This window comes from Ranitomeya variabilis, chromosome 4, assembly GCF_051348905.1.
Source record: "Ranitomeya variabilis isolate aRanVar5 chromosome 4, aRanVar5.hap1, whole genome shotgun sequence".
Lineage (NCBI taxonomy): Eukaryota > Metazoa > Chordata > Amphibia > Anura > Dendrobatidae > Ranitomeya > Ranitomeya variabilis.
In genome coordinates, this window is record NC_135235.1 from 207,924,259 (window position 1) to 207,939,090 (window position 14,832).

Consider the following 14,832-nt stretch of genomic DNA (forward strand, 5'->3'; position numbering starts at 1 on the left):
GAACACAAAAAACTGACCCTCCATAATAATCAATAGGGTTCCTCTGCTTTTGTTTGCATCCGTTATGGCTTTGATTCATTCTGCACATTAATTCCTGAAAGGAACAAACAAACGGAACATAACTTTAGAAATAAAGGAAACAGAAGAGGGAAGGACCGTTCATGGAATAATGGTGATTTCTTCCTCCAGCCATGGGGAAGAATATTTTACAATTGCAATATAGATGTAATCTTTGGTCCGGCAGATGTTCCACCTTATAACTGATATTGATATCGGAGACTGTAACGCACATAACTGAAAACACAGCTGTCCATCATTAACAGGCGGGACTTTGTGCCTTTTTTTCTCATCTCCCCCCTCCTGGGACTTCATGAGAAAGTTTAAAGCAAGGAGGGATCAGTCAGTGAAAAGAAATCTCTAGTGAAAGTAGTGTAAGTTGATTGGTGGGAGGGGGTGTTATTGAGCCAGGAGTGGGATATACACAGTGGTGCACAAGGAAGTGCATGAGATATATGATCAGGGACATGTCATGACCGGCTGACAGGGGTGTTACCTCTTTTCGGCAGATCCTGGCTTATTACAGGATACGAATCAGCTCAGGTAGCAGAGCAACAAATCAGATCATTTCAAGGGACGCAGCCAGGGGTCTCATTCCCTTTGTGTTAACCTCCTTGAAGAGCAAAAGTGAAGCACCTGTTCTACCTCACATATATGGAGACCCCGGAAGAGCAGAGGAGCCCCGAGAGGCAACCGAGGACTTTACGCAAAAGTGGCGCACGTTCAGGATCACCGCATAGGCTCAGGTGTCAACGACGTAGTGGTTCCTGCGCCACCAAGAGCGTCATCTCTTCCACCTCGGAAAGACGGAATGAGAGGGAGAGGAATAGGGTGAAGTTGGTCAACCTTGGTTTTGCTAAACTGAGACAGCATGTACCCCAAGCTCAGGGTCCTAATAAGAAGATGAGTAAAGTGGAGACCCTCCGATCTGCCGTTGAGTATATACGAGCCCTACAAAGCCTTCTTTTGGATAGGAAAGCCGGAGTGGACACACAGGGAGGACCAAGCTCTGATGGACTCTCACCATGTGGAAGCACCTGCTCAGTGGACTCGGGATCCATGCCTTTGTCACCAGGGTCTTGTTCTCCATGTACATCTGAAGAGTGCTCCCGGGAGGACAGCAGTGTGTCAGATGCAGACTTCTTCTTGACATTGCATGGTTGGGGATAGCATCACTAAGAGGTAGGTGCACCTGTAAAGACATCATTTAGCAAACGGGCAAACTAGGCATCCATGTCCTGGCTACTTAGGGTGGGATGTGAAATAAAGGTATAGGAGATTATGTAAGGGAATTTACAAAAGAAAAGTTTATTAAAGTTCTCACAATTTATGCTTGAGCTAAATTTTTCATCCTATGTACATGGACATGAAAATTCGCAATGCAAATAAGTCCAAGATCTCTAGTAGTCACTGTGTCCAAGATCTGCATATGGGGACCAAACCAGGATTACCAACCAGGTGTATAATCTTGGGCACTCAGTAAAAATATTTTTTTCCAGTGTCCGGAAAAATAAAATGGATATTTTCATGATATTTTGTTTAAGGTTGCAAAATTTCGTCCAAGTCAATGTGGTCATAATTTTCATCATTGTACAGCGAATCTGATAATGCAGTGATACCAAAAATCTGAGCTGTAGACATGTATTTCAAGTCATTTTTAGAATTATAATTTTTCAATATGTCTATTAAAAAAAACATGAGCTGTCCGTCATTTTTTTATAAATTGCCCCCCCTCCCCAAATAATCAAGTCAGCAAATTGCCGCATAGTATAAATCACAGAATGTGAGCGACACTTTCGTAAGCCTCAGTTACCAGTAATGGGAAAAAAATTGGAAGATTTGATCTGACAACAGAAGTGATTGCAATGACTAAAATAACAGATACAATGGAGGCGCTTGATTGTTAATGATCAGTTGTCCCCAAACTGTGGTTCATCAGATGTTGCAAAACTACTCCCATCCAGAAAATTAAGAAACAAATTACCAAGCAAGTGTGAAAAAAGAAAATAAAATGGTCATGACTATGATGGTGCCCTCTGGTGTTTCCACCTATCCTTTGCGTCTAGTCACTCTACGTCCCACCGTCACCTTCTCTTAAAAACATGATTAGTCTTTACCTCCATCTTCTAGGTCTCTTCATTTTTCCTGTAGAAGTTACTTAATTGTCAACGATGTCAGCAATAATATTAGATACTGTTCAAAAGCAGATATCAAATATTGAAAAAGTAACAGCTTGCCAATCAACGTGAGACTATAATTCCCATCAACAAACTCAATATGCAAAAAAAAAATAAGCAAGACGTAAATGGACTGTATTGGTTGTGAGCCAACTTTCCTATAGCCCTAAATAGCAAAGTCATTGTACCACATCACTGCTGTCAGTATTGAGCCCTTAGCACATCTGTCCATCGCGGACTCTTACAGGTGGGAGTCTTATCGTCATCCGATTACAGTTTTATGGGGAACGTAACACTCCATTGAGATCAATAGGCTTCTGGGTTTGAGGAAAATGTCAATGGCTGACAATACAGGACAGGGGTGTTCCATTTTGGTTATTATACCAGCAAAGGCATACAAAGGTAATAAGTCACCCAAAATTATATTGGTAATTGATGTGTATACAGCAAAGACTACCTTAAAGCATGACCTTTCATCAACGCAAATAACCAAATTTGGTGTCAGATTAGTTAAAAGCAGACAATACATATAACAAACATGGTTTCAAATATATGCAGAAATAACATATAAAGTGCCCACGACTCAACCAGTGCAAACAAAAAATGGAAGGATCTCATCCTTGTCTTGAGACACCTGTTCGGCGTGTATAGCCCCTAAACTCCCTAGTCGTACCCCATATGAAAGCTCCTGTCCAAAGGCAGCACCCAAGTGATACCTAATAATGTCACCCTCACACACACACAAGCTGTTCCTACGCGTTTCGGCCCACTTTTAGTGGCCTCTTCAGGGAAATATCGGTAGTTTTGGAGAAAGTATAAGATGGGTAGCAAAATACATAAGTGGCCGTGCAGTGGCACTAGGCCTAATGTAGGGCGTCTAAAGCTGACCCTCAGCGGTGCCAGATGACCCCTGTCCTGTGTATTCATACTTACCCCAACACTACCGATATTCCCCTCAAGATGCCACTAAAAGAGGGCCGAAACGCGTAGGACCAGGTTGTGTGTGTGGGGGGTGTTGACATTATTGGGTATCACTTAGGTACCAAAGCTCTAGGGGCAGGCATAAGTGCCGAGAATGTTGGATGCCAGGAGGAACCAAGAAGTCCAACTTGTCTTGAGTTGGGTTGGGTAGCAAACTGAGCCAAAGGGATGACACAAGGACAGGTTCAATGTCAAAAATCAATTTGAGTAACTGACCCTATAACTTTATCCCTCTTAGAACAACGCATCTGGGCCCTTTTCCTTTTTTTTTAGCCCATTTGGCCTTTCAGCAAAATTAGCTGAGCGTTGGCCATTAAAACACTCGGTAGTGCCCTCTTTTCGACACAGCGTAGAAGAGCATACCAGACCATGTGTTGGGTTCCAGTCTGTTTACTGACACTCTGTTCCTATCATTGGACGTCGTCTGCGTCTGTTTACTGATCCTCTTCAGTCTCAGTCTAATGCACCAGGTCTTCATTTTTTAAGAGTCTCGTTGTTTGCTGACTGTATCTCTCAGAATCTCACTGTTTTCTTTATCCGCCTTTGTGAATCACAAGCTCTTTTCGATTGCTCATTTTCTGGGAGCGGAGAATCATGCATACCTCCGAGATCAAATAAACCCACTCAGTTTCTTTTTTCCTTTTCTTTTATATCTAGTTATGTATAACATCGGTTTTCTTAAAGGGGTAGACTAGTCACAGATGACAACTTTCAGAGAGCGGTTTTTTTTTTCGCAATGATCAGCTGATTGCCAAAGATCCCGCTCCCGGCACCCCAGGCGAATAACTAATTTTACTGGGAGAAGTCACGAGAGATGATTAATTCTCTATATAATTTCATAGCTATGGATCATAAATGAGGAACCCAAGTGGGACACCCTTAGATGACCATATGCCCTAAAAGATCCCGATCATGCAATCTTGTTAAGGAGTCCTACATGGTAATAAGAGTCTTTCTCCATTGTGCTTCCAAATGTTTGTTGTCTACCTTTGGGGACATTTTTTTTTTTGCTTAAAAAGCATTTTTGCCATTGGGTTTCTTCACAAATTTTGCACAGTTTGCCTTCTATAGGCTCTGTGTTCCACGGCCTACTGTTGCCTGCAGAAAGAGTTAACTGGGGATCCATCAGTAAGCTCGTAAAAACGTGAACATACACTTTTAGTTCCATATTTGTGCTATGGTCAAGAAATATGAAGATCGCAGTGACACATCGCATCTAATGTATGTCAATGGGGTCCCAAACTAATCTTGTTGGACTTCTGGTCGCAAGTTGCACTCATATTTACCGCCATATAGTACCTTTCCAAAAACACTATTTATTAAAAAAAATATTAGGATGTACATTATTAGAAAAAAAGGTCCAAAAACAGCGCCGCCTTCTCCGCTGGTTGACTGAGGTATTGCAGCTTACCCATGTTAATTTCACTGGATTTAGACTTACGGTAAATGATTTTTTTTATTTCAGAGGCACGTTATTGAATATATTTTGCTGTCTATATATCTATAATTACTTTTTTTTCCCTCTTTGCCCTTTAGGTCAATTGGGATCAGAGTTTGAATAAAATTCCTGCAACGATATTTCTCATCAGGACCGGAAACGATTTGTGAAACTCTTAAATGTTAATATATAGAGTTATTTATATGTGAAAATGTATATATATATATTTGCTGGCAGTGGACTACCATTTGTATTTAGGAGGGTCATATGTTTGGTTAAATCAGTATTTTCAGTCCCTTTTTATGCGTTTTTGTATTTACTATGTACTCTTTGATTCTTACTCAGAGGGACCACAAATCCACCTCTGGAGAAGGGCTTTTAAGTGAGACCTATTGTATCCCGAAATCCTCATCTTTTCTATGGATCAGAAAAGGCACTGTTTACTGAGAGCTTTCTCTTGCTCCAGGCTACATAAAGGACTGAATCTTGCAGCCAAAATGCATTCAACTAATGGATCCGAGAATAAACAGACCCTGCATAGTGCAAAAAAAAAGCAAAGGAAATCTCTGAATAATATATACATCAAAAAGCCTCGGTGACAGAGATGGGCCATTGCATTGGTTGTCAGATTATAGTAAGTGCCCTGCGACCTATTAACCTTTTCACTCAGGCATCATCTCTACCCGCCATGCCGGCACCACTCATTCATCCCAAATTGTTGGTCATATACAATACAGATACAACCAATAGTAGACCCTCCAATAGACCAAGGTAGACCCCCCAGCTGCAACTGTACTTAAATTTAAAGACCTAGGCTGGTCCATATAATTAGGAAAGAACCACTGATTCACTACCAATAGCCCATACAGTCACTCCACTATGCCAAATTCAAATACTTTACTTAAAGGGGACTTTTCTTCAGTTATAGTAACTTAAACTGAGTACCACTTCTAATTGCTGCCGTTTCACTGATTCTGGAGCAGTTTTCCTTTTTCTTCTGTGCCCCTCCGTTCCAAAGTTATGCCCCCTGATAAAAAAAGATAGACATGTTTGCTTCAATCAGCTCTGGGAGAGTTTGTTTCCTTTTTGACGCTAGCCAATCAAAACACAGCCACACCCACAGAGACATTCTGTGTTATACGCCCATAACTTTGGAACGGAGGAGAACAGGAGAAAAAGAGAAACTGTTCCAGAATCAGTGGAGAAGCAGCAACTGGAGGAGATACTTACTTTAAATGAAAAAATCCAGTAACATTTCCCCTTTAAACACTGTGTGGCTCAGCTGTTACAGCAATTTCTGCAAACATACACTCAGTTAGGGACATTTCTTAGCACATACAATTAAAAAAGCAACCAACAGGGAGCTGTAAAGCCCTTTTACTGGAACGATTTCCAAAGACATTGATATAGACAGAGGACCTGCACTGCTGGCCATTGAAAGATATCAATGGCCTCTCATTAAAGGGATAAAAAAAAGACCAATGTTGGCTACCTATGCTCACACAGGCAGTCTGGTGATGCTATGTCTAAATGCTTCACTTTACTGGGCATGGGTAGTCCCCAAGGCCCCTATACACATTAGATGAAAGTTGGCTGAACCCACAAATTTGGCAGGCCTGGCTGACCATCTAAATTGCATGGTGATGTTTAGGGAGAGATCAGGGAGTTGGAATTTCAATGGTCATCCTTTCATTGTCAGGATAGATAAGCCTCTGCCAGTGATGTGTGGCAGCTGCTTTCTCCTCTTTTCCTCTATGGGGGAGTCGGGAGAGGTAGCTGTCTGCCGAATGTAAGCTACCTCATGTGCATGGCCAACTTTACTACTTTCCCAATATACACTGCCATTTAGGACCTATATAACCACCCATGGTTGCTTACCAGTAGCCACGTAGATACATAGTGATCCAATGCCTTTACTGGCCCTGAGCAATCCACGTCTCACCATCAAGAATACCCTATTCCTTCATGCACTACCCACTACCAACTAGAGCGCCAGACTGGTCAATATGGTTAAAAAGAAACAATGGTTTTCCAACCAATGGCTCATACAGTAAGGCTAGTTATGCAATATCGATACGTATCTACCTCCAATTGCTAGTACTAGTTATATTTAAGCCCGAGTCGCTCCAGACTACCTTTGTAATTTGTTAGTCAAAGCACTGATACTTGGGATTCCTCGTGATGTATATATATGTATTTGCATTGAAACGTGTACATTATTTGTTCAGTCATTTACTCCAAACCCACAATGCACAGATGGAAGAATGTAGAGCAACCCATGAATCATGGCAACTCTCCGAAACTGGGGACAATTCTCTATGTAAATACATGATGAACCGAGGACCTTCGTCTACCCAGCATCTTCCCTGGCCTGTAAAGACTTGTGCCTATAAAGTGTCTGACATCCAGGGAATCAGCAAAGTGCATGAGGGGATTGCACTTTAAGCATAGATATTTCTGGATAAAGGACATACTGCATATAAGGACTGACACTCGCCAAGACACCGCTGATTCCTAAACTCTTAACTTATTTATTTGTAGATAATTTCTTTTTACTTATAGATTTTCTAACCCGCACATTAAGCTATTTTTCTAATTAAAAAACAGAAAACTTTTTTTATTGCATTATAACTTGTGTTCTGTTTTGTACAAATTGAGAAAAAAAATGGAAAAATTCATATAGAACAGCCATATTCTTATAGTAGAAACTTTACCCAAACCACTCATAATTGGGATCTTTAAAGGACTTGTTCAGCCCCTTGAATTTTTTTCTTCTAAAACGGAGAATGGAATTAAATAATAAACGTAATAATACCTTAGTGAACCCACTACATACATGTCACAACTATGTAGGCCACCCATCAGTCTCTGTATCCTGCCTTCAGTGATGACTTTTTGACTTGGACATGGGACTGCTGCAGCCAATCAATGACTGCAGTGGACATCAGTGAGGTCACTACTGTAGCTAGTGATTGGTGAACTAGGCAAGTCTTCAATTTATCAACAGCACCGCATGGAAAATTAAACATTACACTTTTCTCATTAAAATCAACCCTACGTTAGTAAATTACACTGATGTCTGATGTAAGGAATCATTTTAGATATTGGATAAGGATTCAAAATTGGTCTGGTGGGGTATTTCAGAAGGTTTCTTTTTTAACCAGTCAACCCCTTTAGTATTCTTAACAAGGTCAAGAAAATGTATAGTAAAACTAGAACATTTCTGCATTAATCTTTTTAATCATTTTAGGTACCGCAATGGGGTCCTGAGCTTGTCCTAGATTCCTTCCATCAAAATAAAAAAAGTTAATTTAAATAGGGTCAATAATATGGAAAAAGAATAATTTTCCAAATCCTGCAATATAAATAAAATATATTTACACATAGGATGGGGCAATTAAAGGTATAAATCTTCTAGTGATGTTGATCTAAACTTACTATGACCCATTTACAATATGGAACCATATTAATATAGCGTTATACTTCATGGATATGCTTGGGAATTCTACACTAAATACCTATTGCCCTGCTTTGGACCTGCTAATGAAGATACTTTCCAAAGTCATAGGAAGCCTCTTTACATAAATATGACTAGCCGAAACCCTTCTTTTCCTTCTTTGTATCCAGGATTGTACAGGCAGTACAGTGATCACCATAACAAATACCAAAATATGCCCTTCTTGCCTAGTGATGTTCTCTCCACCACTACTAGCACTCACTATGAATAAGGAATGTCCAAAACATATCTTCCCCTTTTGGTAACCCCTTATAAAAGATAATGTGATATGACTGTTATATAAGTTTACTTGTTCTTGCTGTTAATTTTGGAGAGAGAAGCCTTGCTCAAGCTCATAGTGGCCAAAGTGAAGTGAGGGAACCAAAGCTTGAACCACCCGTGGCAGGCTTATGATACCCAATCACAAGGCTTATGAGGGATTATGAAGTCACATTCAACACTATTTTTCTTATTTCTAACCCTCATAACAGGCTGTCCATTTTGTATAATCTCTTATTGTTAGAAAGTAACCTGACAATAAACTAAATATAAAATATCTTACTGCTAACACCTTTGGATTTTAGCTATAATCTGTGGATGAACCAAGCAACAAGTGTTCACTACCTCTGCAGTGCCTCCAGAGGAGATTTGAAGCATTACACAAAGTATTGGGTTGTATATGTAATCCGCTAATAAGCCAGGTCCTCCTTGGCAAGATGCGCTTTTTGAACCTGCTCTACATTGTATTGATAGTGAGGACTCATGGGACCCCTCACTATTAGCTAAGAATTGCCATAAAAGTTGTCTGAAAGTTAGTTTTCAAAAGCAGGCAACTCCTCTAAGTTAAAGAATTCAACAAAATGTACACATTAATGCCAGAAGGGGGTTAAATAATTAAATTCGCTCAGAGCAGAATCTGCTTTGGAACTAATTAATATTGACAATAGCCAAAGGGATGTAGTTCACGCTGTTGCATAAAATTTCTACACAGGAACAGTCATCCCATATTGTAAATTGCTCATATTCCAATGAAGATTTATTTTAGATAAATTTTTCAATTTAAAGTTTTACATTTGTATTGATTGTTCCAGTGAATCAAGTCAGGATTTAATAATAGGTGGCAAACTCACATTTTCGGCCTTCTTGCGGTTCGGGTCCTCAGACTTTATCATTGTAACTTGCTGATGTGTCTAAAGTCCCCCATACAAATGTAACAAAAGTTGCCCAAACGCGCCAACATCGGAAGGAATTGATGACAGTTCTAATATCTATAGAAGCCTCGCGACTTTCTGCCGGGAAATGATGTCAGAGGAGAGAAGGATCCATAATTTTGGTTTTCCAATGTCCTATCATTTTGTGCTCCAGGAGATGAGCAGCTGTCTAATTCTTTCTTAGGGAACACAAGAACTCTCGGCCTCGTATAGCTTTCCTACTTTGGGGACACAGGAGAGATAGCTATAGACTGAAAGATTATTCAGCCGACAGCTTTTTAATGTGTATGGGGGGATCTGTCAAACATGACTGCTCTGCTTGGTCTAGCATGCATGTTATTTGATCAGAGAATGGCACCACTTGTACCCACTTTCCAACTTACTTTAACCAAATTTTTCCTGGAAGCATTTGTCGGGAAAGCTCTACGTAAAGTGTAGATAATAAGATGAACCACTGGGGTGTCTGAAGACATTACCGTAGTTCTTGCTATGCAGTTTAGAACTATTCATCAAAGCTTTTACGAAAAGCTTTGAAAAGTTGCATAACTTTGGCACAACTCGAAGCTGCGCTATCATTTGGCAACTTTTGTTGTTCTCATGCCAACTTTGCCCAGTTCCGACAAATTGAATGGAGTCGGGCAGGACAGGACCCTGGCAAACATCGCACGTCAAATTCTTGAGATGTACGCCCCTCTAAGCGTCTATACTATTGATGAGTGAATATGCTGGGATAAGGTGTTACCGGAGCATTCTCAGGTGTTAACCGAGTGTCTTCGGCGTGCTTGAAAAATATGTTTGAGTCCCCGCGGCTGCATGTCTCGCGGCTGTTCGACGGCTGCAACACATGCAGGGATTGCCTAACAAACAGACAATCCCTGCTTCTGTTGCGACTATCAAACATCCGTGAGACATGCAGCCTCGGGGGCTCGAACATAGTATTCGAGCATGCCGAAGACACTCGGTTAGCACCCAAGCATGCTTGAATAACACCTTATCCGAGCACATTCGCTCATCACTACTCTTTATGTATTAGGAGCGTCTGACTCCAGCACACCTCCTCATCAAGACCGGCGGTAAATTGTGCTTCATGTGTCAAAAACCATGGGTGGTTCTAGCACAAGTATCCTTAGTTTTCTAGCAACTGCAGATGAGCTCATTAAAGGGACAGTGCAGCGCCCCAGAGTCTTGGTCATTGCAGTACTGACGCTCCGCCACTAAGGGGAGTGATGGTATGTCTCCTGGCACTTAAGGAGTTCACCTGACCAGGTATCACAATCACACACTACATTTCACACTCTGGCCACCAGGGGAGCAAAGGGTTCTATGTATTAGGCCACTCCTCACAGTCTGGTAAAACTGGGGGCTGGATAGGAAGTTAGTTAGAAGCTGACTGGGTTGGATCCAGGCAACATCCTGTGGCAGAGGGTGTTGCAGGGGAAGATTCAGGGGGTCTCTGTCAGGGGTGGGATCCTGGCAGTGACCTAGTGAACAGAACAGAACGTTACGGAGCCGCGCCTGCACCCGTTGCGGCGGCGTCCTAAGAAAGGAAACAAAGAGAAGTTTATTGTGGAGAAGTGAGAAACAAGATCGCAGCAAAAAGGAGATAAAGCCAGTAGGAGTCGTGCCGTAAGATCGAGGCAACATCCTACTGAGGCGTGTAGCCGGTGGCTGGAACGCCGAGGAAGTATTTGGCTCCAAGCAATACTTCAAACAGCGGCAGGACAGTTAATTTTAGGTTGGCTGTCTCACCTAAATCACCTAAGCAGACATAGGGGGCAATTGTGGGAGAGGGGCGACGCTAGGGTCCCGGAAGAACTCCAGGCCTACCCGTCATACGGGTGCGTCCTATCCAAATCATCTGGGGGATGGAGAAAGAACATCAGAATAGATACGAGTTGTGAGAGAGAAGAACATCAGAAACAGACACAACAGTTGTGAGGACTATCCCGTGGTGCTCAGCAGGGAGGTACTACAACACACAGGCGCTAGAAGGTAGGCACTGATTTCCACCTGCAAATGAAACTCTGGATGTGCCTTCGGACCGGCCGGTCTCAGCCAGCCCTGTTAGCAGTACTCTGGATTGAGGATCCTGAAGCCTTCAGTAAAGAGGTAAAGAGACTGCAACCCTGTGTCCTCGTTATTCATCGCGACCTGCACCACGCACCATCATCACATCTTTCATTGGACGCCCCTTAGCAGGGTTACAGACTGGGTCTAGCCACCGTGACAACCTCAGGACCGAGACAGAGAGGCCCGGTACCGAGTACCCCGCGGCCCTGCGTCTGGGGGCGCTCCAACTACATCAGCACAAAATCACTGTTTGAGACAAGCACGGGCACTCAGTGGACCCTTGGCGTTACAAAGATGAAGCTCACACGTAGTTCAAAGTCTCGGACACCATTTGTCCCATGAACGTGTGGCCAAAAAGTGATGTGGGCCCATCAGAACATCGATAAACATTGATGGCTACTTTCACACAACCATTATTCCCAAGCCGATACTAAGATTCCTAGAAGGTCAAATGTTTTTGTCCAAATTTAAAAACTGAAACCTTTTGACTTGCATCGGTGAAAAGCCGATTCTGGACCACGGATCTCACACACGGATCTGTGTATATTTTTAGGAAACAAATGTTCAATGAAAACACATGTGAGTGATTTTGGCTTACAAATACAGATGTAAAATACTGACCAAATACTGAACATGTGAAAGTGGCCTAATACATCGTCACTGAAAAGGCGGAGGAGACTCTGATCTCCACTAGTAAACTGTTTAAATGCAGTGATCAAGCTGAAAGTGGCATTTAAAGGGTGACACTGAGTGGGCAACCTCGTGGACATCATCACAGGGAATGCCTTCTATGGGCACAGAACTAAAGGTACATTGAACAACCTCAAGGCTTTAAGACCAAAAAATCCCTGTCTTCCAGACATGCTTAGGTGTACCTTAACAGCCATGTATTATTAGCTTTTGACACTTCAAACTGCATGCATTACTTAATAGATCTCTTAAACCCAAAGAGGCAGGTGTACTTACATTGAAAACCCCATTCATGTAAGTATCAAAGTTTCAAAGTTTTCCAGAAATGCCCTTAGAAACATTTTTTCTGATATACATATATTAGCATTTTAATTAGTTAGCAAAACATTCAAAAAGTACACCAGCCTCATCAGGTCTAAGATCTCTATCCAATTATGGTAACAAATCTACTTTGAAAAAAAAAAGTGATTGAAAAAAGGAATGTAAAAAAATACAACTGAGTAGCTGAACTTGGGCCCCTTTTTCTTATAATCGATGGGGTCCTGTTGTACCCCATTACATCCCTTTGCGGATCCTTACCAATCACAGCATATTTATGACATAAAACTAAATCAGTAGTGAACCTGCTCAAAGTAACAAATCACAAGAGTCCTGATTAGAGTTGAGCAAAATGATTTGGAACCTGGTCCACCAGCCACGTCGGAAGTCCAAGGCCACCAGACCAGAGTCCTGCAAAGCTCATCCCCGGCACCTCCTCTGATTGATAGGTCATGTATGCTTGACACCACAATGTCATGACATCACAGACGGCAAATCAGAAGAGGCATTGGGTTTGACGCAATTCGTGTTCGGTTCGCAGGGCTCTAGTACGACGGCCTAGGACTACTGATGTGGCCACTTGACCAGAACCCTGCAAATCTTTTTGGTCAATTCTAGTCCAATTTTTGAGAACTTAGGATCTTTGACAAGATGAGTGACAACTTACAGGCAGCGTTCCAGATGCCAGTACGATGTTGTCACCCAGAATTTGTGACAGGTGTAGAAGATCAAGATCAGAAGTGGTGACTAAAGTAATAAGAACATGAATAAATCTTATTTTTAGGGTTATTGTTCTTTAAAGAAAGAGAGAGAAAGTTGATTTCTGTGAAGTCTCAGGTTCAAAAGGAGAATATGTGAGAGGCCGGTGACTGAGGCCTGTCCCTCTCTTATACACGGGCTTGTCGCAGCCTGCAGTCCTCAAAACGCTCAGGGGAAGAATGTATCTCTTTGTACATTTATATAGTAATCGCTTGCTTCCCCCCCACACTCCATCTAAAGCGTCATGTGCCGGTCATGCACTGGATAAACTGTGAAACCCAATTTTTTACATTTGTCAGAGCCCCGGGTGTAAAGTGTACATCTATACAAACACGCAAGAGGGTGATGACAAAACACAAGCACCAGAGAACATCGTAAATGGGGAGCAGAAAGAATCCCTCCTGCGGTGCAAACACTCACAGGGTGCGCACACCCACAACATACACAAGGTCTGGCATGAAAATCTGCAAACCTAGCAAAAGGCAAACACGGACAGACCCAAGACACAGGGAAACAACACCTTCAGGGTTGCCAACTGTGCTGAAAATCTCCAGAATATTTTTATAAAAATAAATATTATAAATAAATATAAATATTAGAAATATAAATAATATAAATATTATAATATTATAATATAGTATAAGAATATTATAAATATTTTAGCAAATTTCCGTCACAAAAGGTAAAAATAAATGTGGAATTTACACAGAAATTGACCTAACATCTTGGAAAACGTAATTTACTTGCTGATATAGGGTTAATCTGCAGGTAAATAGCGTTACTATGCTGCCCAGCCACTGTACTGAAAGTGCAGCTACCAGGAGAAAATTAACTTTTTTCCTCCCAGAAGCCGCCGGCTTTTAGTCACGAAGGCATCCCCGAAGCGGCTACAGTCACTGCTTACAACGCCACTCACTATATTTGGAGCACACCCGGGCACTTTGAATGACAGCTGACTGTGCAGTGCATCTGTGGACAGTGAGATGTTAATCAAAGTGTGGGGATGTGAGTACAGCCACCACTGCACATCCTGTGAACCGTGTAGCCTCTCTGTGCACATCTCCATTAGGGGGAAAAAAGTAAATCTTTGTCACGAGGTGTCATGTCCCCCTAAGAGATCTGGAGTTAGAAGGTGACGTCAGGTGATGAATGGCAATCTTGTTTAGAGATGGTGTGATTTTTGTCCTATTTTAAATGGATTGCCTTTCCTTCAGTGCAGTGCTGAGAGAGTTAAGGACTTGTCATGGTTGTGGACAGGGTTCCTTCCCTGTCCTTTCAGGGTTCATTTGTATAGCCTCCTTTTGGTTTGGGGAGGGTTATATTTACCCGCCTTCATCTTTTCAATGATACATCTGGCGGTCTGTCTGACCCCCTGTTGAGCTTGCATACTGTGTAGTCCGTTTGCCTTCTCGTGTATGCTCCGGTCCATGTTCTCGTTCTGTGCATTGCTTTTGTGATTCCATGCTTACTGTCTGTTGCTGGCTCTGACCTTCGGCTTGGTACTCTCACTAATCTCCTGTCTGCCCCATTTGTACTGCACCGCTATCTCTGGCTACCTGACCTTTTGCTATGTCCTGTCCACTCTCAGCGTCTCACTCTTTAGTACTTCATCGACCTCCTGGCTTGACTTCGGCA

General features: G+C 42.0%; 1 protein-coding gene across 1 annotated transcript; it reads left to right on the plus strand.

Annotated features, from left to right (window-relative positions):
* The first annotated feature begins 503 nt into the window (after positions 1-503).
* Positions 504-8,651, plus strand: LOC143770292 (achaete-scute homolog 1-like). Its single transcript, XM_077259781.1, has 2 exons — positions 504-1,239; positions 4,752-8,651. The coding sequence occupies exon 1, from the start codon at positions 712-714 to the stop codon at positions 1,225-1,227; it is 516 nt and encodes a 171-aa protein (XP_077115896.1). The 5' UTR covers positions 504-711; the 3' UTR covers positions 1,228-1,239; positions 4,752-8,651.
* The last annotated feature ends 6,181 nt before the right edge of the window (positions 8,652-14,832 follow it).